This window comes from Lactuca serriola, chromosome 1 (assembly GCF_051521515.1).
Source record: "Lactuca serriola cultivar US96UC23 chromosome 1, Lser_US96UC23_V15, whole genome shotgun sequence".
In the NCBI taxonomy this organism is placed as follows: Eukaryota; Viridiplantae; Streptophyta; class Magnoliopsida; order Asterales; family Asteraceae; genus Lactuca; species Lactuca serriola.
In genome coordinates this window covers 163,813,198-163,840,894 of record NC_136408.1, presented here as the reverse complement: position 1 = coordinate 163,840,894, position 27,697 = coordinate 163,813,198, and the positions used below count along the sequence as shown (strand labels likewise).

Genomic DNA, 27,697 nt, shown 5'->3' with positions numbered 1-27,697 from the left:
TTTTATGTATGACATTTCCACAGTTTCTGCAGAAATAGTACGGCCTCTGCAGTAATAGTATTTTATTTATATGGTTTTATGATTTTAATCCTACCACATCACTTACTTAGAGAATTTAGGCTTCTGTAGAGCCGAACTCTACAGAAACCTTGGCCATTTTATGAAAATCAGGTTTTCTTGGTTATATTTTTCAACCCCACCTCATTTTTGGTTATTTGACAAAATTTCCCTTTATTTTATTATTTATGTACTTATTTAGTTTATACCACCGTATGAAAGGAAATGAAATTGTTTTTTATAGACTTAAAAAGTTATAATCAAATACATTGATCATGAATATTCATAGACTTGAAATTTTAGTTAACTCAGCCATATTCATAAATCCATTAAAAAAATCAATTCTATAACCAAATTTTTATCCGATTGTAGAATTATACTAATAATGAGTTTCTAAGTTTTACTTGTAGTATAGCATATAAGTTGATCAAATCAATTCTATAAGATAGACAAAACTTGAACCATTTTGTTATCTTGGTACAAAATTAAACTACCTAGAATGAAAGATGGGCCTAACATGTATTCAGCCTTGGTGGGTAATCGTTTAGTATATAATCCAAATCTTATGTCCAAACAAAAATGAGAATTTAAATGTTAATGAAAAACAACAAAAAGAGAACAATCATTAGAAAAGATTATGATATACATGATTAAAAAAAAAAATCAAAAAAATCTTAAGATGTAAATTTCTATATCGAGATAGTATGTCTTTGTTAAGCCAGTCTTAGAATTGTATATATTGCAACACACCAATTAATTGGAACTCTAAATGCAACGTGACCTATGTTAGCTTCAATTGCCAATAATCTATAGATTTTCTATTCCGTTGTAACACTCTTTGCAAGATTCCTTGGTTGATCAACATTGTAACCTCGTAGAACCGTTAAATGATAAGCCAACAACTGCATTTAAAATAAATAAATAAGAAAACATCAATTTACATGTATATAATAACATCAAAAATATATAAATCAAAAATTGGTTAGCATGAAGAAATTACCAATCTACTTTTACTTTGCAATGACACTCAAAGATTTGAGTAAATTACGTGCTTGGTCCTTGTCTTACCTAAAAAAACTATTTTGCCCTTGACTTTTCAATTTATTTAAATAAACACATCCCCAACCCCAACCCCAACCCCCTCACCTTACCTTACCTACCCCACCATTTTTTCCTATTTAAATAATAGTCTTTTTAGGTAAGACTGGGACCAAGTGCGTAACAAAAACAAACAGTAGGGAGCAAACACGTAATAAAAACAAACAGCAGAGACTTTCCAAGTTAAAAAAATAAGTTAGGGACCAAATGCGCAAATTACCCCAAACCATAGGGATCATTCATGTAATTTACTCCAGAGATTTCTAATAGAGTAATAGTCACTTTAACTCTTTGGCTGTGTTTGGCGCGCCACAGCTAGCTGATAAGTTAGCTTATTTTTCGAGTTTTTTTATGTTGTCGTGTTAGGGAAGCCAAAAAATAGTTTATATGCTAGCTTTTTGAATAACTACTTAGACTAGTTTTTAGGAGCTTTTTAAAAAAATTCCAAATATACCCTTTAATTAATTATAGAGACACATTCTCTTAAATGTCCTTTTATGTAATTTTATATATTTCAGCTAGTTTTACCAAACGTCATTTTTTATCTGTTAGCTTTTCAGCTAGTACGCCAAACATAGCCTTTATATGTAGATTTTTCATAGTAAAATTTTCGTAGAGAGCTATAATATTTTCTTGCATTTAACAGTGGTCTTTTTATCAGTCAAACACATAATACATGATAGGTGATTTTATACAAAAAATAAATAAAGAGTATAGTTTTTTTTTTTTTAAAAAAAAAAAATACCTGCAATGGAACTATGTTGACAACAGGCTGTAAGCAGTCAACAACAAGAGGAACTTGAATTACTCTGCAAGATGGCCCACAAACAGCTGCTGCATCTCCTTCTGTACACATCACTATCAACCTCCCTTTTCTAGCCTTCAGTTGTTGAATAACTGATTGCTGTTTGCTGTTTCAAAAAAAAAAAAAACAGTTCTAAATATATTTGAATGCAAGTAAATGACCAATTTACCCTTCTGTCTATCTATATATATTTCAAAAAAACAAACCTGAAACATTGATCACGAGTAGCAATGACAACAATTGGAAGGTTTTCATCAACTAAAGCCAAAGGACCATGTTTCATTTCACCAGCAAGTATTCCTTCACTGTGCATGAGTGCCACCTCTTTGACCTTCAATGCACCTTCAAGAGCTGTTGCATAGTTATACCCTCTTCCAAACATCAGAAGTGATTGCTCTGAGATTAAGGATTTTGCAAGATCTTTCATCTCTTCATCAAGTTTCAACACTTCCTTCACTTTGCCTTTAAAAAAAAAAAAAAAAAATTGATTTTTTTAATCAATTAGAGACCCTGTTTTTTATTTAGAAATATGGAAATGAAAATGGATCATACTTGGTAAATGTAGAAGGCTTTCTATGATTGCTTCTCTTCGTGGTTTAGAAGAGATTGTGTCAGCTCCAATTGCTAGAGCCACCATAGCCATCACCACTATTTGACTTGTGTATGCCTAAATGTCAACACCCAAAACAATTCTTGTAAAAATTAATTTTGAAAAAAAAAAAAATTAAAAAAACATGCCCAATAACAAGCAGAAAGAATATCTTCACTGATGAAGTATATCCATTTATTAGCTTTTGTGCCAAATATGCCCCTCGGAAAACACCAACACATAGAGTTCAATTGGGGGCAGTTGGAAATGAAGCGATGGTATGGAGGTTTCAGAGGGGCATTTTAGGCATAAAAGCAAAATTGGGAATATATTACAGAGAAGGCCACTAGTGAGCATATTATTGCAAGAGAGAGTGTTATAACGTATATTTTCTTAAATTTTACTTCTGAAAAGATCTCGTTGTTTTTATGACAAAAATACCCCTCAAACAAGCTTGGGAGAGGCAGTTTTTGACACAAAAGCAAAAATAAGGATATTTTTCAAGACAAGGTATTATTGAGCATAATTCTTCAAATTCACTTTGAAAAGGTTTTCTACCAGCCATGCCAATCTTTCTGTTGTTATGACGAAAATGCCCCTCAGAAACAACCCCCACCACCAACACACAGTTTAAGACTTGAAAGAGAAGTGTGGTATGTGGTTTCATGGGGGTATTTTCGGGACAAAAGCAAAGATGTGGATATAGAACAGAGCGTGGCACTAGTGAGTATATTTTTTCGAGGGTATTTTGGGGATATTTTCTGAAAGAAATTTACGTACCTTGGTACTTGCGACACCAATCTCACTACCAGCATTAATATGAACACCACAATGTGTGTTTCGGGCAATAGCACTACCAACAGTGTTTGTAATCCCAACACATAAAGCACCATTCCCCAATGCATACTCAAGGGCATTTAAGGTATCAGCTGTTTCACCAGATTGACTAACAAAAATTATTGTATCATCTCTATACACAGGTGCTTGTCTATCCAATAAATCACTTGCAATCTCCATTGTTACAGGTATACCTGTGAATACATGAAGCTAATTCAATGCAAAACTACATACTAATTAAACCTAATTTGATCTCAATGAAAGAAATGAAAGCAACATGATTTAATAAACGTATCAATAAAAGTATGTTGTTTCTTGCTTTTAAGTCTTTATAGTTTATAGCTATAACATCCGACTACAAAGCAACTTTCTTTGTTATAATTAAGAAGATTTTTAAAGGGTAAATGCGTAATACCTTCATATGATTATTTGATGATATATTATTAAGTTATTAACAATGAGTTACCTGAAAGTTCTTCCAATATAGGTCTAGCAGCTAAAGCAGCATTATAGCTAGTTCCACATCCAATAAAAACAATCCTTCTACTCCTCCTAATAGTTTTCAAATGATCCTTCAATCCACCCAATAAAACACTCTTCCTGTTACTGGAACCACCACGTATAAGGCGGCCCCTCATGGTGGTTGTTAAAGATTCCGGCTGCTCATGAATCTCTTTCTGCATATAATGTTCATATTTGCCCTTGTTTATTTGCTCTACCTCCATCTCAAGAATGGAAAGTGCCCTTTGGACAGAAGCTGGTCTTGAAATGTTTTTTCCATCTTTACCCTTGCCTTGCTCAAACTTGAGAATAGTCACTCCTCCATCCTGTAACAAACAACAAATAGAAAAGAAAAAAAAAACTCAACATGAATGAAATAAGTCAATAACAAGAGTTGAAGCCAAAAGTAGAGCAGAAATAACAAGTATAGAACTTGTGAGGGACTAAAGTGAACATTTTGGATAGTTAAGTACCTTAAAGAACATTAACCCATCTTTAAAATATGGAAATTAAAATATAAAGACAAACTAAACCTCCTAAAACATGGAAACTAAAAGAGATTAGGAAACTATTTTAGCACATCAATGTGTAATATTACAATATTTCAAGTAGGCAAGCATGAAAGAGAAAAAAGGTGTAAAGGGTTTTTGAAAACATGAAACATTACACTAAAAAGAAATTATAAACTGAACAATGAATGCAGGCTATGCACCTTAATATGAACAACTTCACTATCCTCAATCACCAAGACCTTTTTTGTGTGTTCAACAAGGGCATGAGGATCACTAGAGAGGAAAAGTTCTTTTGGGTGACCATTTGTTGAAATAAACTTCAAATCATTATATGATGTTCCTTTGTTTTGTTGTTCAGCAAATTCCTGCAAAAAGAAATTCCTTTCTCAATACCAGTTCAGAAGAAGGTGAGAAATGAAATGAAGTAATATTATAATATTATTGACAAATAGCAAATAAGAAGCATAACCTACTTTCACACCAAGAAGAAGTGGACTACCACGTTTGCAAGCAACCAATTCATTTGGATAATGTCTGCTTTTGAAAATAAGTGCATAGGCTCCTTCAAGATGTCGCATAACCTCAAGTACAACTTCACTAAACGTGACAGTTTGTTCACCTACAGCAGTAAAAGATTCATTCAGTTCTATATTGAGTTGGTTCATAAGGGTAGTTTTGGTATTTTCCATTTAACTAATAACAAGTCTAGAAAAACTGTCTGAAATCTCATCATATATCTTGTTCTAAACTTGTAAAAGGGTGTCGTATCTTTGTTCTACACCACTATGGAAATAAAGATGGCAGGCATAACATTAAAGTCTAAAAGAATAATGAATTATGTGAGAAAATATGTATCTTTAAAGACTTCAAGTACCTTCTTCATTTGCTTTGTCAAAAACAAATTTTGCAAGCTTTGGGATCACTTCAGTATCTGTCTCAGATTCAAAAGTAAACCCGTGTCGAAGAAGAGATTGCTTTAACACCTGCAATATGTTAAGAAGATAAAACATCATATTCCCAAAAAAAAAGTAACTACAACACATAAAATAGAGAAATGATACAGAAATTGATGTATCTATGAAAGAAAGGAACAAATATATACATGCAGAAGTGGAAACAATATGCAATAATTCATATAAAATTGGAAACAGACCTCATAATTGGTAATAACTCCATTGTGAACAACCAAGAAATCATTTCCAGCACCAGATGATTGAGGATGACTATTCCTTGGAGATGGTTCTCCATGGGTCGCCCATCTGGTGTGTGCTATTCCAGCATGAATAGAAAAGGATTCTTCCAGATTTAGGTCAGTAACAGAGACCTCTGAAACACAATTTAGAAAGCTGATAAGGATTATGATTCTAGTACACAATAATGCGATAATACTTTTGCAAATTGCAAGGGAAAACATGATCATATTTAGGTAGGAGGTAGGATATTACAAGATTATTAAAAAACACTTTGTACTTAAGAAGTACCTCTTTAGTCAAAACTCCAGAAGAATTGTAGTATAGGTTTAGGATAACATAAACTCTCAAAGAGTTTACAATTGTAGTTATACAGGGTTTTTCCGACTTGAAATTCAAAAAATTTAGGATCGTAACAGGTGGAGTTACTACAATTATGCCCTAGTAGCGATCAACTAACATTTCTACGACATAGAAGTGCGATATTGAGAAAAATTAGGGTAAATTCACATGACATTTTTATATAAAACCCTTCAACACATATAGATATACCTTGGTAGACAGATTTGACTAGGGATTCGATGTTTCCCTCTTGACGAAACACGAGAGGGGAATCGCATGGTGCTTGAACGGGACCGGCGACGGAGCAAGAATCGATAGAGATCCCGGCGGAATCGTAACCTCTGTATTCCAAACGGCGGAGTCCATTGAAGAGTACTTCGAGGATGTAGCGTCTCTCTCTACTGACATCGTAATTCAAGTAGGCGAAAATCCCACACATTTTGGTGAATTGAATTGGTGATAAACAATCAGTTGTTGTTCCCGATTGAAGTGAATTCAGAGATCGGAGAAAAACACCGAAACGGAGCTGGAGATAGTGAGATGGCGCCGGTGTAATCGGGCTTTTGAAATTTCTTTGATTTTTGTATTTACAGATTGGTCCAACTTCCGCAGGTCAGTTGCGGTTGGCGAAGTGGAATTATTTTATACGCGGAAAATAAAAAGCATGAAGATAAGATAATATTCAATATTGTTTGCCTTGATTTGGTAATAACTTGATATTTTGATATTGTGTAATTCGTGTCATGTCCAAATTTTTGTAGGTGGTAATGACTAATGAAAGAAAAAAGTTACTTTATTTGGGTTTTTCACATGGAAATAATAAGGAAAAACAGGTGATTTCTTTTTCTTTTCAATTAAATTAATAAAAAATATAATAGGGAGATAGGTAAATTAGAAGGGAGCTGATTTTTCCACATAGAATTTTTATTCCTATACCTATCTCGCACAAAAGACTACTACCTCAGACTTTTTATTCTTCCACATAGACTTTCAGACTTTTTATTCTTCCACATAGACTTTTTATTCTTCCACTGAAATACTAATATATTGACTATTATGTCCTTCGTTTAATTTCTTCAAATTACACATTTGTTTCCAAATTAACCTATATTGCATGTATTCTCTCACTGAATATACAAAACTTGAGTTTTTAACTATATTAGTAACTGAAAAAATAGTATTTTACAAACGATTTTATTTTTTAGACAAAACTGCAAAAATGGTCCCTGGTATGTATTTTTTTGGGGTTTTAGTCAAAACCTCGACTTTTTGGATTAGTGGTCCTTTTGAACTAGTTTGTATGTGAAAATAGTCCCTGTGAAAATTGAAATGACTATAATACCCTTGAGATATTTATTTTTCATTTTCTTTCATTATTTTAAAATCTAATACTATTTATTTAATTATTTTAACAATTAAAAAATAATAAAGGACCTCTCTCTCTCTCAAAAAAAAAAAAATCAACATTCGAGACAAGCATTTCTCCTTTTTTTCTTCTTTGTCCCCTCCAAACACACACAAAAACACATAAAAAATTCTTCATTTTCAGGGACGAGATTGGAGACGTGACCCGATTTTGAAGACAAACATTTCTCCGGCAACGCTAGGGCTTGCTTTAACAGACGACTCTGACTCTATCGTGTGTGACTTGAAGGCAACTCATTTGAGGAGGAGCTCATCGTCTGACGAGGATATCAGAGACATGAACCCGAGAACCCTTTAACTCGATCTGAAAACCCTTCATCAGATTTGATCGTGTGTGTGTTCATCAGATTTTTTTCATGTGTCTATATTCATCAGATTTGATTTCATGTGTGTATGTGTGAGTGTGTTCATCGGATCTGATTTCGTGTGTGTGTGTGTGTGTTTATCAGATTTGATTTCGTAAGTGTGTGATAGTGTATCTGATTTCATGTGTGTGTGTGCATTGGATTAGATTTCGTGTGTGTGTGTTTGTTCATCAGATCTGATTTCGTATGTGTTTATGTTCATTAGATATGGGGTTCATGAATGTGTTCTTGAATGTAAGTGTGTGTGTTCTGGAAATCTTGATGAGGCTTTAGATCTAGCAATTATTTTTAGGGGAGAACCCAAGAACAAACCCATACGTTGTGTATAGTTTTTTTTGTTTCAGGGATGACTTTTAGGTGGAGATGGAGGTGGGTGGTAGTTGTGGATGGTGGTGATGGCGGACGGTGGTCGAATGGTGGTGGTGGCGGAATATGTTCTTGAGTTCATGAAGATATTCTTGAGTGCTCTATGATGATGTTCTTAAGTGTTATCAAAACAAACCCAAAGAGAGAGAGAGAGAGAGAGAGAGAGAGAGAGAGAGAGACCCATTTTATTATTAATAAAACATTAAATTAAATAGAAAAAAATATAAAAAATATATATCTAGAGGGCAATTTAGTCATTTCGATTTTCACAGGGACCATTTTTACGTACAAACTAGTCCAAAATGACCATCAATCCAAAAAAGTCGGGGTTTGGACTAAAACCCCAAAAAAATGCATACCACATGGACCATTTTTGCAATTTTGTCTATTTTTTAAAACTATTTACCAAAAGATGGTAAAAACATATACTTTTATTATGTTTCTTCAATCCGCCACCCGGCTCCCTCCCTCTCCAACTCACGGTCCAAGTCCGTCACGGTGTCTCACAGTTAGGGGTGTTTGGATAAATAGTTTTTAGCTTGTTAGCTTATTGCTTATTTACTTATTGTGGTGGGAATAAACATTTTTTTTAAATGTGTTTGGATTAGCTTATTGCGGCGGGAATAAACAATAAGCAATAAACAATAAACATTTGAAGTGTTTGGCAATAATAAAACATATTATATGAGTAAGATGATCAATAAGCAATAAGCATTCCCCCCTTGCTTATTAAAATCAGCTTATTTAGCTTATTCCTACCGCAATTAGCTGATTTTTAAAGACTCCTATCCAAACACTTAAATTTGCTTATTGCAGTGGGATTAAGCAATAAGCAATAAGCAGTCTATTTTTTCCCTATCCAAACACCCCCTTAGTCCGGAAGCATGTTTGCTTGCAATTTCCTCCATCGATTCTCCCGTATTACATGCTACTACATATCAAAAATGATTTGACCAGTTGGGTAGAGTATCCCATCGTAAACGTTGCTTTGAAATACTCGAACTACAACATTAGAATGTATGTCGTCGACGTCGAGTATGCTTACAACAGTAGATGGGATCCTCAAATTTGCACAGGTAGCAACCTCTTCCTTTCATCCACAGAAACCTTTGTCCCAATGTGCAACAAATACCGATTCCTGTATGGTACACCGCCAACAACAACTGGAAAATCCTGTCGGCGTCTCCGCCAGTGCCGCCAGATATGCAGTACGAAACAATGAAGGGTAATGAGTCTCACGATGGACAGTGGAGGAGAAGGATTTGTAGGAGGCGTATGAAGCACTGAAACTGAAGATCGAGAAGATGAAGAGTAGAAAAAAGATTATTGCAGCGTCGAACAGAGTGAAAAATCCATTTCTTCTCGATTCCCAATCCCATATAGATAACTTTGATTCTGATTTTGTAATGCTGGAACATAGGGATTTTGAATTCTGATCAAGGTTTTTAGTGTTGGATTAGGGTTTTTGGTTGTAGTAGTATTGCCATCTTTTTTGAGAAAACAAGCGTATAGAAAATAGAGGGCTTAATTTTGAATCAAAGTTGAAATCCACCGGTCAAAAATTTTGGGGTGAGTTTTTTGAAACACAAAAGTAAGATTTCGCTTTCTTAGTTTTTTTTTAATTGAAATAGGGGTATAAGTGTCAATCTCTTATTTGTTTACGTGGAACAGTGGAAGAATCATAAGCCTCCTTGGAAAAATCACCTCATCGTGCAACTTACCAATCCAAATATAACTTAATACTTTTTCTCTTATTACAAAATCCAAAGATACTAGTAAAAGGCCCTTATTAAGATCTCCATTTTTGTAGACTTAACCGTTTCAAGTAAGTGTTGTTTTGAAATTTCAAAGAACTTGGAGACATGATAATGGGCATCAAAGATTTTCCTTTAAACCGCGTTTAGCTTGATTATGTCTTTCAATAAGCAACATTCACAAATATATTAAGAGAAGGGTAATCAAAATCACACCACCTAACAATCAGGCTTCAAATAGAATTAACAATGAGGCAACCGATTCAAAACATCGATGGTTTCAGAGATTTTATTTATCTTCACTAAATTCTCTCTTTCCTTTCTCCCCTCTATCAGCAACGCCAACCCTCTCTCGCTTTTTTGGTCTTCCTCATCACCTTTGCCATGGTTGTCCCACCACCACCAAATAAATATTTTAACATTGCCAATATCAAATCTTACATATTGTTGCTTCTCGACCTCGAAGGGCTAAATTGTGATGCGTGGAGGGAGCTCTTCTCCACCCATTGCATCCAATTTGACATTGTCGATCACATTAACGAAACCTATGACGAACCGACTTCAAAGCCTACCAATCATGAATGAAAGAAAGTTGACTTCATAGTTAAACTACGAATCTGTGAAATTATATCAATGTTGCTTTTTCAAATGACACTCAAAAAGGACACCTCCACCCATGATTTTAGATCAACATATAAAACCTATTTCGAGTAAACACGTAAAAGTCCTGGAACTTGATAATCAAATTCGCACTATCACGATGGGAGATTTGTCAATAATGAATTGTGTGACTACACAGCTAGGGTATTCATTAGTTAATGTAAGCCATTTAAAGGCAACAATGTTTAGAGTATTTGATAAATATGATATCTCATTTTATCTACGTATGTGGGTTATAAGTCCACACTAGCAACGGAATTCACAAGACCCTCTAGAATAATCAAGTGTTGTCATCCTACTCTGGGAGATGACTCGGACATACATACCGTTTGTTTGATACTTACCCACCATTCCTAACTGTCTAGAAAGATGATAACTACAACACTCCGTTTGAATCTTACACAATACCCTAGCTGAGATTATTCACTTATTCAACTTACTTTGAACTAAGCATCATTTACAACCATTAGTTTATAGCTAAATTGACTATAATATAAGTAATGACCTTCAATATAGTTTTCTATTCATGAAATATGGTGGTTGTCGAGGCCAACAAAATTAATAACCCTAAATCTTTTACACTAAAATAGTGTATAGTGGTAAAGGGGTCGAATCCACGGAGACTGGTTCAATTTTATAACTCTATGGAAAATCTCTTTGTAAAAATACTTGTAAAATGACAATAAAAGTAAAAAAATGGGGGTTTTGATCTTTTCAGATACTTGAAATAAACTAGAATTAAACTAAGATTTAAATGGACAATTTCAACAAAAACAAGAGATTGATATAAAATCAATAAGAGAAAGATGGTTGACTTAAGGTTTCCTCACTTTGACTTTTTGATTAACATATCATTAGAATCCAATGGTGTAATACTTGTTTTAAATCTTTAATTTAGCTATAGTAATCCAAGAAGCTTGAGATTACCTAGACATTTCTTAGTTTTTGAAATGGTTAGAGAAGCTCATGACAATTTCTGTAGTCAAAGTCACAATTTCCATTAAGCATGTAATTAGTGAAAGTCAACTAGCATTAAGAACTAAAAAGTCACCAAATCCAAAAGGAGTCAAATGCTTTCACTGCTATGTTGGAGGAAATGTTTTTATGATTGTGTGAAGCAAAACTAACACAAAAGTCATATGTTGCTTGCTAATTTGATGATCTTTTACTTAATCAAGAGATCAGCCAACTTATCACCACAAACACATTTAAACTCATGAATAAGAACATATAAGTAGTGATAATATCTTAAAACACAAAACATTCCATAAAGATTCAAGAACAAGTTTATGGATTCTTCAACATTCAACAACTAGTCAAAAGATTTCACCAAAGTCAACCAATTTTGGCTTAGCCTAACATGGCTAAACACAAGAAAACAAAGTTAGAGAAGATTGTACCAAACATTTAACGAGAATCAAGAGGTGAAAAGATGATGTTCTTGAGGTGTTATTGGCCTTCAAAAGTCTTCCAAACTCCAGAGAAAATGCTCCAAAATCGGATGTCCAAGATAAGGCTAAAGTGGCACACCAACCTTCCCAATATAGAGCTCCAAACAAAATCCCGAAAATGCCCATGCAGGAATCCACATGGGCCACATGGAAACCTTATGTGTGTCGCGTAAGTGGATGGGGTTTTGGCCTTCTTCAAGTGTTAGGACTTCACAACTTAGCCCATTTGCCCAGCTCGAGCCCGATCAGTTCCTAGCCCATTTTTCTTCAAGATTTCTTCACTTTGAGCCCAATTTGTCTTCTCCAAATCACTCATAGCTTCCGCAAACGTCCGATTATCAATCTCCGCTGAAACATCCCAGAAAATACAATCCAAAAATTCCGTTTTAAATCATTAATAAAAATCATAATTTTCAACCATTTCATTCATAACAAAAATAGTTATATCAATCAGTATCATTTCCAAACATGTTCATTTTATCAGAGTAAACCTCCCATGCTAAAAATTCTTGGTGTTCCCTCCACTACCAGAAGTACCTGAAACCAAAACTAAAAACTATAAGCACGAAACTTAGTGAGTTCCCCAATCTACCACATACCATACATAATCACGTACTGCAAACATTAGGACTAGCCCGCTACATCGAGCCCCGCCCGTCTCCAGGCCCCCCACTATACAGATCTATATCTACTAGGCCTCGACTGTCTCCGGGCCCCTCCTGCTATACACATACAAACATTATCACATATTCATGCTAATATATAATAAACAATCACTATACTATAATTGCTAGTCTCAAGGCCCCACCTATCTTGGGCCCCGCCCCTGCTCTGATACTAATGAAATGTGGAACCCCGTCCACACTCAGCTAGTGATGAGATACGGGCTCCCGCCCACACTCATCTCTCTACCAGGCACATACAAGTATCACAAAGAAAACAAGTATAACTAAACAATCACTACTGCCTCGGGTACCACCCGACATCGGACCAAAATTCAGAACATATAAACTGCTTCGGGCTAACCCCCGGCATCGGATCTAAATCCGGTCTACACTAACATACACACAGACGGTCCGGCATTGGTGCCTTAGGCCCGCTCCTACTGGAGAAAACTCACCTCGCAAGGCTGATTGCAGAATCCTGCTAATAACCCATCGCTGCTAGTTGGCAGATCCCCGAACTGCTAATCGCTCGACTCCCCGAGCTATCAATACCAAAATATCACTTAGTCCAAAACAATGATCCTCCTTAGGTTAAAATGACCATTTTACCCCTAGTCCAACTTAGTCCAAATCAAAGGCTTAACACTAGATGGGCTTCCCAAGCCCACTAGTGGCCCATTAATGGCCTAATTTGCTAAATTAGGCGCAATCCCCCTAATAGGCCTTACCTTAAGCCCAAAATCATATACTTGGCCCATATTAACTGACTCCTGGTGGACCACTAAGGTCCAAAGACCCAAAATCCACTGCATGGCCCAAACCGAGTCCCAAAACTCGTCAAGCCCAATCTGATGAGTACGTTGGACGTACTTCTATGTACGCTAAGCGTACAAGCTAAATGGTGCGTACGTTGGGCGTTCCTTCATGTACGCTCAACATAATCCCCCTGTTAAGTCATTTTCCCGTTAAGTGCTTAATACTCAACTCCAGAAGCTACAATCACATATTCAGGTCCTCTTCAACATCTTAAACCATAAAGTTGCTTACTTGATGGCTTGCAACCCACCAAATAAGACCAAACTTGAAATGTGACAACATATTTCCATGGAAATAACTAGATCTCGTGCATGAACCCATTAAGACATCCAAGATGGCAACTTTCTACCTTAGGGACACATTTAGAAGTGAGAGTGACAACTCTAAGTCTAGAAATCGGTTTTGAACCATAAAGTTCTATACTTGGGACCAAAATGACTCCAAAACCACACTACGCTAGATCTAAGCATACTTGAGGAAAGTTATGAACTTTATACCTCCAAAGAGCCCCAAATGGTGATGTTATCCCGAATCTATGAGCTCCAACTACCTAAGTCCTCATTTGTCAACTTCTGCTTTCTTCTTGCAAGCTTAAAACCACTAAGATGGGCTTCTCGAGGTCAAAATCACACAAGAAATGAAGGGATAAGACGTTCTAGGGTTTTTATGAGATTGGGGAGGCTGATTAGGGGCTAGGGCTTGAGTCATAATGTTCCTTATATAGTGCTTGACCCTTAAATTTAGGGTTTAGGGTCTCTGAATGTACGTTGGACGTACATCTCGTACGTTGGGCGTACGTCTCCATCACCCGCGATTACTTAACCCTTCTACGTTGGGCGTACCCCAGCTTACGTTGGGCGTACTCTTGCGCCGACCACATTGCATGCATGGCCCTTTCTTTCCATCTTTCTCCATTAAGGACCAATATTGTCAATAACTTCAAAGTACTATATCTTCTTCGTTCTAAGTTCGTTTCCGACAAACTTTATATCCACAAAAAGGTGGCGAGAAGCCCTACGCTTCTAACTCCATACACAAGCCTTTCATCCTTCCGAATAAACCCGAGACCCATAAAAACCGAATCGATTATACCCTGGGCCTCCGAACCCGCAACCAAAGTACTTTTCAAAACGGTGTGTTACATCCGCACACTCGAAAATTCTCCTGCATCTTGCAAATTTAAAGTTCAATTCTTAAATGCTGTAAAGTAATTGACAAACCCACTCCATGAATCACCTCCATAGCCATCAAGCCCAAAATCTTCGTTGTCCTCCAAGTCCAGTCGCCTCCCAAAGATTCCGCTCCCCTAGTCTCCAAAAATAATCCGCAATTATGTTCAGGAAACTAGAAAGTACCCGAAATGGCCATAAAATAACAAAAAAAGAAAATATGCATGGAAATTAACTAAAATGCGAATGAAATATGCTAAAATAAGCTAGAAAAAGAAGTAAATAAAATGAAACTATCAAAATACTATCATAATACATGATATACATCTTGCACAAAACAAATAATAAGCAATTAATGAGTATATTAAATCTTTTTTCGTAACGGATACTTTTAATTAAAATTATGCTCTTGAAAGTAACTACACACTCACTTGGTAAAAGGTGAAAAATCATTCATTACGTCCATGCTTCACCTAACATTTCAGCTTTTCTTTTAAAATACCTAGATATAAATATTACTAAGTTTCAGTTATCGTTTATATTATTCTCGACTAAAATAATAGTATTTTAGATTTTATCAGTAATTCCAAATGAATATTGAGTTCTAGTTTATAAGGAATGACTAGGTAAAATCATTCTGAAGGTAAGATTCGTTTGGTAAAAAGATGTACCGTTTGGAAAGTCCACTTTAAACACATCACAAAATATCTAGCATGGACATCACTCCTGTAAATCTCCCTTCTCCCTATTCTAATAAATGAATAGGTTTAATCTTATATTGACAAGTGGCGTTATATTAGAACCCCTCATTAATATTATATGTTCCTTATCATGCCACTTGTCAACATATTAATTATCCATTTCAAATTTCAAAATTTAAATTTTCTCACCCTAATTACATTAAATTTCAAATTTCAAATTTTTTCACTTTGATTATATTAAATTAATAACATTAGATTAAAAAATAAAATTAAATTAATACAGATTTTAATATAATATAACTTCACGTATTTATTTAAATCAACGATTATAACTTTATATATAATTAAAAAAATATATGTTAAGTAATAATATATTTAAAATAATTGATTAATAATTTTGATTTTTAATATAAAATTTAATTAATTTTATAACCGTGGTTGTCACGGGTTATAAACTAGTTGTTAATAAGTTCATAATAACGACTACGAACATAAATATAAGTTATACTTAAAGAACAGTAAGCATAACTCAACTAACATGTTTCATAGCGAAAAAATCGAAAATTGCATGGGCAAAACTTTGATACTGAAAACTCTAATTCGTTAGGGTCTTTGATGTCGCAGCGTCTCGCTAACATGCTAAAAAACCAGAAATCTGATATCGTGAGTGCGGGATTTTGTTGAGAGAGAATTGGTGCCAAAAACTAGAAAACGTCTCTATTTATAGGGGTTCTGGACAGGTGCGACACGTCTGGTCAATGAGTTAATCCTTTATGGTGACACGTGTCACTCTGTTGTTTGTGTACGTCATCAATCTTGGGAAGGAAAGGTTGAACCTGATGGCGATATGTGACATCCCCGTTTTTATGGCCAGAAAAGACTGATTTTTGTTTATGCTTTATAAAAATCAGAATACCTCTTTTAATAAAAATGTTGCGGAATTTGTTCCCAGTAAAACATGATAAATACGTTATCAAAGCATTTCCCAAGAAAAGCATTTTTAATCGTTTTAAAACATTTGGGATGTCATCGTCAATACAGAAATATAAGCATAAACAGAACTTACATTCATTATCACTAGTTATTTATATCGCCTTAATCTCTCAGTGTAATGTGACTTCATATCAACACCTGTGATATAAATAAAATGAGTGAGTCAGGTTGGGGAACCTGGTGAGTACATAGGGATTTCAATCCCACAATGTTATATCATATATATATATATATATATATATATATAATTTAGAACTCACAAAATATACAAATTCACCATATATATATATATATATATATATATATATATATATATATATATATATATATATATATATATATATATAACTCTTACCCTACCCCGTTAATCCTTACAACAAGACTATCCATACTCTTGGACCTTAAATTTTACCCCATACTCTCGGATCTAATTCATGCTCTCGGATCAATAATTGTGCCCATTCCATACTCTCGGATTAGGGACAATTGTCTATGTGTAAATCCGTACTCCTGGATTAACGACGAATAACTATGTCCTATCCATACTCCCGGACTGAGGACGACTGACTATGTCTTAATCCATACTCCCGGACTAAGGACAACTGATTATCTCTTAATCCATACTCTCGGATTAATGACAGTTGACTATATCCAATCCATACTCTCGGACTAGGGACAATGACTTTGTCTAATCCATGCTCCCGGATCAATGATATATACTAAAGTTCTATTCTCTAAGTATAACTCACTTGTACTCGCAAGAAAATACTATTCAATATTCCTCATAATTAATCTAGGTTTACTCTTTATCCTAAATCATCATATATAATCTGGTATGTTCTTTAACACGTATTTCAGGCAACATCAATTAACTTGCACATAAACATATAATTCATACTTCAATCAATACTTGTATTAAAATCATGTTCATGAAAGGGACTATGCACTCACACATAAACTCATTAACATATATTTAGTACTTTAATTAATACTTGTATTAAAATCATGTTCATGAAAGAGACTATGCACTCACACATAAACTCTTTAACATATATTTAATACTTTAATTAATACTTGTATTAAAATCATGTTCATGAAAGGGACTATGCACTCACTTGAGAAGGTGGTGACTCGGCACTCGAACAGCACTTCGTTACTCTCAACACAGTTTTCCTCGGACAAAACCTAGTATCATTACCACTAGAGTTTAGTCTAATATTCACCGAGACTAATTAATAGTCTAGCTATTATTACTATTATATAAGCGTTAAACAATACTTATATACCCATAATAATTGCCCAAGTACTTATTATAAGTTCCTAATAACATTACTATGATTAAATAAAAGCTATATTAAAAACAGCGTAGGCGTAGCTCACTTACAACAGGCTTTCTCGAAAATCGGGCTTCACTGGAGTAGCGTTCCCGAGTCGAATGACTCTTTTCTCGGGGCTTCCTTCGGGTACTAGGGGGTTTACCTAGACTTTAGGGGGGGCGGGGTTAGGGAGGCTAGAGAGAGAAAGTGGAAGAGGAAAGGTGTGAGAATGAATGGAACCTGGCACCTCTATTTATATGCTGAATTCCTAATGGACTCGCTGAGTCGGTGCCACGTTTCATCACCTGATGGCTTTTCTTGGGGAGAAAGCCTTGGCCCATATTCAGCCACGTCACCCCTTTTTGCAGCAGCACTCTGCCGACTTCTAAACCTCGTAACTTTCGCATACAAGCTTCGTTTTTTATGTTATTTTTTTCCACGCGTAGGTAAAAACAAGATCTATAACTTTCATTTAGACTCCATTGGCTAATTATCGACCGATCTTAAATTTAACAGTAGGAGGAGATTAGACTGTTAAATAACCACGAAGAATTCGTAACTCCTTCATACGGACTCCATTTTCGTTTGTCTTTTTACCATTGAGTTCCTATTAATGAGATATTCAACTCTCATTAAGGTTGCATAAGCCAAGAACCGCTCGAACTAAAATTCGAGTTTCGGGTCGTGCACTACTATGCCAAATCTTAGAAAAATCATAATTTCTTCATACAAAGTCAGATTTGGGCGCTCTTTTTTTGTATGTTCTCGGTTTAACGTATACTACAACTTTTGTTTATATCACTAAGGATAAAAAGTCATCTATCGTAAATTCACTATTTACGTCTCCCGGTGTCGTGCCGGTTTTGCCGTAAAACTTTGACAGGTCATAACTTCTTCGTTATAACTCGGATTTCGGCGTTCTTTATATGTACGAAACCCTTGAGACATATTCTACAACTTGGTTAAGATTATTTATTCTAAATAATATTTTGTCGAAAAGTCATTTTCGACCCCTATTATCTCTAAATTGACTAGCCCGGATCTACGAGCGTTACACGATACAAGGCAACGTTTGACCGGTGACACATGGCAAGCTCTTATGGTGCCACGTGATCAAAATCAAAGGTAAGGTTTTGGATCTTTGAAAAATCATAACTTTTGCATATGGGCTCTGTTCTCGACGTTCTTTGTATCCTTGGTTTCGAATAGACGAGTACTACAAATTTCATTTAGATTTCATCGACTTATTAGCAATCTATTTTTTTCATTTTACAGTTCCATAAGGTTACACTGTAAAATCATAACAACCAAAAAATGTCTTAACACTTAAATTGATATTTCAAGAAGAAATTATGAAATTTTTTACAATTTATGACATTTAAGAAGTCGTTAAAATTATAACCCTTAGGAAAAATCGGTGATTAAAAGTTTCATGACTTGTATTTCAGGTACAAATTCGAAAGGAAATTTTATGAGTAGTATTGTTTATATATTGTAGCTATAATTTTTTATGTATTTCTTAATGTATGTTAAAATCTATTCCTTTTAAACATGTTTCAAAAATTGAGATTTTGCACATATAAGGACAAGGTTAGATGATTCACATGGTACCAAAAACCTTGTGAGAACTTAAGCCTCATCAACATTAGTGAATTCATTTCTTGAGGGCCAAGGCATTAAGGCATATTTTTTTACATGATTTACATTTTAATGCCTTGATGATATGTTCTCATATGAAAATATCAAAAAAAATCAAGGATGATCTTGATGACAACATGCATACAAAACGTATCATATGTCTTCCATTTACCTTTATATGAAGACAAAACCCATCCTCTGGAGACTAAAGATCACATGTGTTGGGTTTTATACATAGCAAACAATCCTATGAGTGCATGCAACCCTAATTTGAGGATCTATGTTTTCACTATTAGACATACAAGCATTGAACACAAAAACTAGAAACCCTAGGATGCACATGTAATTTTCGAAACCAACATATAATTAGGGTTAGGATACATAACTTTATTGTTATATTGTAAGAACAATCAAATCCTTGAAGATCTTGAACTTTGGTAGCAAGCGCCACAAGTGGCGCGCCTCTATGGCTACCAAACAAACGTAGCAACCAATGATTACTATGGAGAGAGAGAGAGAAGGGAAGTGAAAATTCAACTCTAAGCCTTTCTTGGAGTGCATGGGACGAAATTCAATCCTTATAGGGTTTATATAGGTGATAAGGAAGGTTTAGGATAAGGCAGGTGTATCTTAGATAACCATGATCCCTTAACTTCCTCCCTAAGGCTTCCAAGGCACCCTTAGAGCCCAAGGAAACCCGAGGACACTCTAGATTTCGTTCCCCACCTTCAAGGGAGGTTCTAGAATGCCCAATGCTCAACTTTTGAACATTGTCACCTTTAGTCCCTGCAATTTCAATTAATTCCTTTAATCCTAAAATTAATTCCAATTTAATTTCTAATTAAATATTAATTAAACAATATGATTTCTAATTAACATATTATATCCATAATTCATTAATAAATCATTTATCTTGATTTCAAATTAATTTATTAATCAAGTAATAAATTAATAAATCATTCTTCTCTCTCCAATAGTTATCATATTCAATTGTCAGGTTTGAAGGCAACCCAAAAGGACATTGCTACTATCAATTCAAGTACATACCAATTATAGTTATAGGATTAGTCACCTAATCTAACAGTCTCTCACTTGGATAAATCTAATAACTATAGTTGCAAGTATAACTTAAAAAATTGACTAGCAAATTTTAGCTACCAAAAGTCGTTGTTGAACTCTGACCTAGTCAGTGACGTGTCCTTAGATAAGGGATCAAATATTCCTCCATTCTACAAGATATCGTATGGATATGAGACATCGATTATAATCAATCTCTGTCCAATACTTGTTTCCCGATTTCCGATTTAAGACGACTGATAATAGACTTCAGTTGAACACATCAACTTAGTCCAGGCTTGGCCAAACGCTTAGAGTGTCATCACTAAATCATCGAGGGGCCCACAAATATCGCTTTTATCCCACATTGGGTAAAAGGAACGGATAAACTTCGACTCATATGCTTGCTCTATTTACTCATCAAATCACACACAACGATACGTTTTATAACACCAAGTTACTGGTGTGTTTACATATCATCAATGTGAAACCGACTTGTAAACTGCAACTATATGTCTCTGTTTCAAGAATATAAGATATTATCGTCTCACAATCACTCGTGATAAAATCCATGAAGTGATTCACGTGAGCGTGGGTTTAATCCAATACTCAAATCTTATTTCAGGAGCACTCATGAACACTGCAACAAACTTTTGCTATGTCTAAACACTTTAGACAATCTACAGTCGGATTCATGATAGTCTTACCTCATTACCTACTTCCAAAGTTTGATTGATTGTGGATGTTTGAATAACCAAGTTATTATGGAAGTCAAAACATGCGAAGTGAAACACAAGAATAATCGTGTAACATCCCGAAATTCAGGTACATCTATTTAACCCTTCTTATTTGCCAAGTTGTCAAGTTTAGCCCTTGAGTGGAAAATGTTGCAAATAAGTACGTGGGGCGTACTCAAGAGTATGTTGCGCGTACTCATCCGCTTAATTTGGTCGCAGACTCTAATAGGTACGCTAGGCGTACCCAAAGTTACGCCGGGCGTAACTGGCTTAGATGCAAAACCCTAAATGAGACTTGAGGGCTATAAAAGGAATGATAAGGCCCTTACCCCAGCCACCGTATTACAGAGAGTGAAACCCTAAGAGGGAAAAAACCCGTTATAAGCTTGTGTTTGTGTTCTTAAGCTTGAAAGTGCCATTTTGTGGTGGTGAAGGAGAAGAAGAGGCCATTATGGAAGCTAGAAGTTGGAGGACAAGCTTAGATTTGAGTTCTATAGAGGTTGGAGCTTCACTTGGAGGTAAAAAGCTCAAACCTTTCCTTGTCATCTTTGATTTGTGCTTTATGGGACCATTTTTAGGGTTTTTGGTTCCAAGGTGGAGAATTATGAGCAAAGACTCTCCATAAGCTTAGATCTGCCCTATTCCAGTGTAATATGTGTTGTAGGTCCCTAAAAATACAATCTTGGACGTGAATATTAAGTCATGCATGAGATATAGGCTTAATGAGGAAAGAGGAAAGGTGTTTAGAGTGATTGGAGGCCTTTACAGCCATGCAAAGGCTTAAAGGTTTCGACTTTATGGATTAAGTGGCCTTAGAATAGTCAGATCTAGAATTTGAGCTTATATCTTAACCGTTTAAGACCAAAAATCAATAAGAGCATGAAACCGAGACTTACGCTGGGCGTAAATCTCAGAACGCACCGCGTAAGGGTTTGAGACCCCGATTCTGGATCGCCAGAGTACGCCCTACGTACAAGAGCTGGTATGTGTCGCGTACTACCCTCTGTTGACTTTTTGTGACTTTTAGGGTTTGGTCAATATTTGGACCTTTGAGCCAATTGAGGGGTAAAATGGTCTTTTACCCTTCTGAGGGAATTTAGAGAGGGACTAGTCTAGCCTTTGAGAGTTGTATTGATTAGGAGGCTTTATTTTATATGATTTGGCGGAGGCTAGATCAGTATTTCGAGTTCGAGATCATCCGAGTTACCCGAGGCGAGTCTTCTCACTATACTTTACCAAAGAGTGGTAATTAGAGTTATGTGACAGAGTATCTTGTATGCTTTTGTATGATGTGATTTCTATGTGATTTGTGCTATGTATGATTCAGAGTTTATAGAGTTAGGACCGAAAGGTCCACAGAGTTAGGACCAGTGGGTCCACAAAGATATGGGACTGGAGGGTCCCACTGAGACACATTGACCAGAGGGTCATAAAGAGTTATAGAATCGAGTGGCTACTATGTGTTGTATGTGGTATTTTAGGGAACTCACCAAGCATTTATGCTTACAGTGTTATGTGTTATGTGTTTTAGGTACTAGCGAGGATCGCGAGAAGGCGCCAGCATGATCTGTACACACTGACAGAGGATTGTATTTTATGATCTTGGGATATGTTTTATTATGATGAAATTTGATGAACATGATATTTAAGAATATTATATGAGTTTTATGTTGTTTGAAAAATGAAAAATTCTTTTAAATTTTCACGGTGTTACAAGTTGGTATCAGAGCCTTGGTTTGAGGGATTCGGATGCACCTTCGGGCGTATCTGAACTCAAACTGAGGATTTGAGGAAATTTTTCACAAAAGAAACAAATTCTTCCTAAAAGAGTAAAAGATTTTTGAGAAAGGCGGAAAGGAGCAGTGTGTACGATTAGCCAGCGCCCGAACGGTGATTTCCCAAAATGCCCTTACATTATGTGCTATGATATTACGAAATGAGTTATGCATGCTAGAGTAGGCTAAGTAATTCATATTTTAGGACTAGAGTGGCCTGATTTGTGATGCCTTATCCTAGGAGTTCTGCTGCTGTGAGTTGCTTCAAGTGCATTAGGGTAGCAGAGAATAACTTATGAGAGGCTTGCTGGAGAGTAGGTTGGATTCAGAGTAGTACAGAGTATTTGCGAGTTGGGATCCTAGGATGATGACTTGGGGTGAATACTGATGTGGTGTGGAAGGTAGTATAGGGCCCGTAATACCGGAAACACCGGGTCAGTGGGCATTCCATGTAAGAATCCTCAAGGTACTAAGGAACAAGTTGGGTTGAGTTATCGAGTGCGAGTATACTCAATCGAGTCTGATTTCTTTATGCTGTGTTTCAGAGGCATCATGGTTGGGACACGCAGCACTCCAGAGGGTAGTGGTGTTAGTGATGAGGAGATTCGCCGATTGATTCATGAGGAGGTGACCGCAGCCACCCGGGCGGAGATTTCAGAGATGTTTGGGTCTATCAAGACCACCTTGATTGAGACATTTGATCAACGATATGCTGCTCCGTCGGAGGCTGCCGTAGCTGCAGCCACCACAGTTGTTGTTGCCGCGAGGCCACAGGGAGGTGACTTGTTGCTGTACCGAGAGTTCAACAACACGAAGCCACCAGAGTTTGATGGGACACAGGATCCGATAGTCGCGATGAGGTGGATTTCTGACATTGAGGGATGCTTCTACACGTGTTCATGTTTGGAGCATCTGAGGGTATGGTTCATGCTGAAACAGCTTCGCTTGGGAGCGAAGGATTGGTGGAAGTTTGTGACGGCGCACTTCACTTCTACAGAGCATACCGCGGTGACCTGGGAGAGGTTCACCGCCATGTTCCGTGATAAGTATGTTCCCCTGGTGGAAAGGGAACGGTTGGCCCAGGAGTTCTTATCCCTCAAGCAGGGAACAGAGTCTGTTACTGTGATCACCAGGATGTTTCACGAGAGGGCGATGTTTTGCCCTGAGCATGTGTCTACTGAGCAGGCATGCATGAGTCAATATCTAAGTATACTGAGGAGAGACATTCACGAGTTTCTTGGTGAACTCGACGTACCGGACATTTGCCGAGCTCCAGACAAATGCTCGAAAGAGGGAGATTGAGCTCGAGACTCAGGCCAGGGAGGAGGCGGAGTCTCAGGGGAGGGATTGGCGACCGGCACAGTCCCAGCCGGCAGCCAAGCGGGCAAAGCCCACCGATTCGAGACCAGGGAACCAGAGGGGCCGTACTTGTGGTAAGTGCGGCAAGAGTCATGAAGGGATTTGTCGAGCATGGTCTTGCTACAAGTGTGGCAAGGAGGGGCACATGGAAAAGGATTGCCCCAAGGGATTTGCAGTCTGCTTTCACTGCAACCAGACCGGCCATCGGAAGACCGAATGTCCACGTCTGCGTGGGTCGGCACAGGGAGCACCTCAGGGATCTGCCCTTGCTATCATACGAACTACCGAGAGTTGGCCAGTGAAGGCTGAGGCGCCAAAGGCTCGCGGTAGAGCCTTCCTGTTGACAGCGGAGGAGGTTCGTGCAACGCCCGACGTAGTGGCTGGTATGTATTCTTTATTCTTTATTTGCTGAGTTTGAGATTTTGTGCTTATATTGTGGTATGCTTAGGTACTTTTCTTGTGAATTATGTACATGCTTTGGTGTTATTCGACTCGGGTGCGAGTCGATCTTTCGTGTCATTAGCGTTTAGTCAGCACATCAACATCCGGCGAGAGGCGTTGAGTCGACCTCTGCAAGTTTCTATAGCCGACGAGCGAGTGGTATATGCTACTGATGTGGTTCGAGGACGTGTACTCAAAATTTTTGATGTTGAGTTTCCAATAGATCTGGTGCCGATTGCAATGGGGGATGTCTGTGTCATCGTGGGCATGGACTGGTTGAGCCGATTCGGAGCCGTTATCGACTGCGAGCGCCAGTTGGTGACCATACGAGACCCTAGTGTGGGAATACTTACAGTGTTTGGTGAGGGTACCCGATCTGGGTCAGCATTCTGTTCGGTAGCTCGCACGAGGCAGAGCTTGCATTAGGGTTGCATGGGTTTTCTAGCGTATGTGGCGGATACGCGAGATGTTTCAGTGAGACCGAGTTCTATCGAGGAGATCCCGATAGTGCGCGAGTTCCCGGATATTTTCCCCCAGGAGTTGCTGGTTGTGCCTCCGGAGAGGCAGGTGGAGTTCCATATTGATTTGGTTCTGGGAGCAGCGCCTATTTCCAAGGCTCCCTATCGCCTTGCGCCACCGGAGATGCAGGAGTTATCCTCACAGCTTCAGGAGCTGTTGGGGAAAGGGTTTATCAGGCCGAGTAGCTCACCATGGGGAGTGCCAATCCTGTTTGTCAGGAAAAAGGATGGTTCACGCCGGATGTGCATTGATTACCGGGAGTTGAACAAGTTGACGGTCAAGAACCGTTATCCGCTTCCGAGGATTGATGATATGTTTGATCAGTTGCAGGGTGCATCTTGGTTCTCCAAGATTAACTTGAGGTCGGGATATCATCAGATGAGGGTGCGGGATGAGGATATCCCGAAGATAGCGTTTAGGACTCGTTATGGGCATTACGAGTTCGTGGTGATGCCTTTTGGGCTCACCAATGCACTGGCAGCGTTCATGGATCTCATGAACAGAGTATGCAGACCGATGTTGGATAGATCGATGATTGTGTTCATCGACGAAATTCTGGTGTATTCGAGATCTAGAGAGGAACATGAGGAGCACCTGAGAGAGATTCTCAGAGTATTGAGATCGGAGAGGCTTTACGCCAAATTCTACAAGTGCGATTTCTGGTTATGAGAGGTCCAGTTCTTAGGACATCTCGTCAACCAGAATGGGATATTGGTCAATCCGGCCAAGATTGAGGTTGTGATGAGATGGGAGGTGCCGAGATCCCCCACTGAGATCAGGAGTTTTCTGGGATTGGCCGGTTACTATCAGAGATTTATCTGGGATTTCTCCAAGATTGTCGTTCCTCTCACCAAGTTGACCCGGAAGGGCGTGACTTTTAGTTGGGGTCCAGATCAGCATGCCTCGTTTGAGACGCTTCGCCAGATATTATGCGAAGCCCCAGTGTTAGCCCTTCCAGAAGGGATGGAGGATTTTGTGGTGTACTGTGACGCTTCTATATCGGGATTGGGTGCGGTGCTTATGCAGAGAGGGCACGTGATATCATACGCATCGAGGCAGCTGAAGCGTCACGAGACTAGGTATCCCACCCATGATTTGGAGTTGGAGGCGGTGGTGTTCGCCCTCAACATATGGCATCATTACTTGTTTGGGGTTCGGTGTACCATATACACGGACCACAAGAGTTTGAAGTACTTGATGGACTAGCCCAACCCGAACATGCGCCAGAGGAAATGGTTAGATGTGGTGAAGGATTATGATTGTGAGATCCTGTACCACCCGGGCAAGGCTAATGTTGTAGCCGATGCCCTAAGCCGCAGGGCCGAGAGCGCCCCGATACGAGACATTTGTATGAGGATGACGGTGATGACCCCAGTGTTGGATACCATACGAGAGGCCTAAGCAGAGGATGTGAGACCGGAGAACCGCAAGAGAGAGCAGGTGATCGGATAGGTATCTGAGTTCGTTACCGATAGCCGAGGGCTTTTGACCTTTCAGGGTCGGATTTGGGTGCCGTTTGCAGGCGGGACACATACCATACTGATGGAGGAGGCGCACAGATCGAGGTTCTTGATCTATCCCGGGGCCACTAAGATGTATTTGGACCTGAAGAGAGAGTATTGGTGGCCTTGTATGAAGAGGGATGTGGCGTGGTTTGTTGAGAGGTGCTTGACCTGCCGCAGGGTTAAGGCCGAGCACCAACGTCCGCATGGCAAATTGCAGCCACTTGAGGTTCCCTAGTGGAAGTGGGAACAAATTTCTATGGATTTTATCACCAAATTGCCAAGGACCGCGAGGGGTGTTGATTCAATTTGGGTGATTGTGGATCGGTTGATGAAGAGCGCTCACTTCCTTGCTATAAGTGAGAGTTATTCTGCAGAGAAGCTGGCGGAGATATATGTGAGAGAGGTAGTGTCGCAGCATGTAGTGTCGATCTTGATTGTGTCAGACCGTGATGTACGTTTCACTTCCAGGTTCTGGAAGAATTTCCATGAGGAGTTGGGTACGAGATTGCACTTCAATGCTACTTACCACCCTCAGACGGATCGACAAAGTGAGCGGACAATTCAGGCGCTTGAGGACATGCTGCGAGCATTTGTTATGGACTTCAGTGGAAGTTGGGATACATACCTACCCTTGGCTGAGTTTTCCTACAACAACAGCCACCACTCGAGCATTAGTATGCCTCCCTTTGAGTTGTTATATGGGAGGAGGTGTAGGACCCCCATCTGCTGGGGAGAGGTGGGACACCGAGTGATGGATAGCACTCAGATAGTGTTTAAGACGATTGAGCAGATCCAGCAGGTCAGACAGAGGTTACTGACAGCTCGCCAGAAGAGTTACACGGATAGGCGACGATCCGAGCTGGAGTTCCAGGTTGGATATTTCATACTCCTAAGGGTATCTCCTTGGAAAGGAGTGATCCGACTCAAGAAGATGGGAAAGCTGGGGCCCCGGTACATTGGTCCATTCAGGGTGATCGCGAGGGTGGGTAAGGTAGCATACCGTTTGGAGCTACCTGAGGAGTTGAGTCAGATTCATGATACCTTCCACGTGTCTC

The 27,697-nt window shown here is 38.0% G+C and overlaps 1 protein-coding gene across 1 annotated transcript; it reads right to left on the bottom strand.

Annotated features, from left to right (window-relative positions):
* Positions 1-655: 655 nt before the first annotated feature.
* On the bottom strand, positions 656-6,555 carry GFAT (putative glucosamine-fructose-6-phosphate aminotransferase). Its single transcript, XM_079038059.1, has 11 exons — positions 6,142-6,555; positions 5,553-5,725; positions 5,274-5,382; positions 4,873-5,018; positions 4,600-4,764; positions 3,853-4,213; positions 3,330-3,580; positions 2,513-2,627; positions 2,167-2,422; positions 1,901-2,066; positions 656-959 (listed from the first exon to the last, which is right to left on the bottom strand). The coding sequence occupies exons 1-11, from the start codon at positions 6,368-6,370 to the stop codon at positions 876-878; spliced, it is 2,055 nt and encodes a 684-aa protein (XP_078894185.1). The 5' UTR covers positions 6,371-6,555; the 3' UTR covers positions 656-875.
* Between the last annotated feature and the right edge of the window lie 21,142 nt (positions 6,556-27,697).

Bases quoted from the DNA above. Each gene is read 5' to 3' on its own strand.
- GFAT (XM_079038059.1), bottom strand. From the start codon at position 6,370: ATGTGTGGGATTTTCGCCTACTTGAATTACGATGTCAGTAGAGAGAGA. The intron at 5,383-5,552 runs GTCTGTTTCCAA...AACATATTGCAG, and splicing joins GAGTTATTACCAATTATGAG to GTGTTAAAGCAATCTCTTCT. The intron at 2,067-2,166 runs GTTTGTTTTTTT...TTTTTGAAACAG, and splicing joins ACTCGTGATCAATGTTTCAG to CAAACAGCAATCAGTTATTC.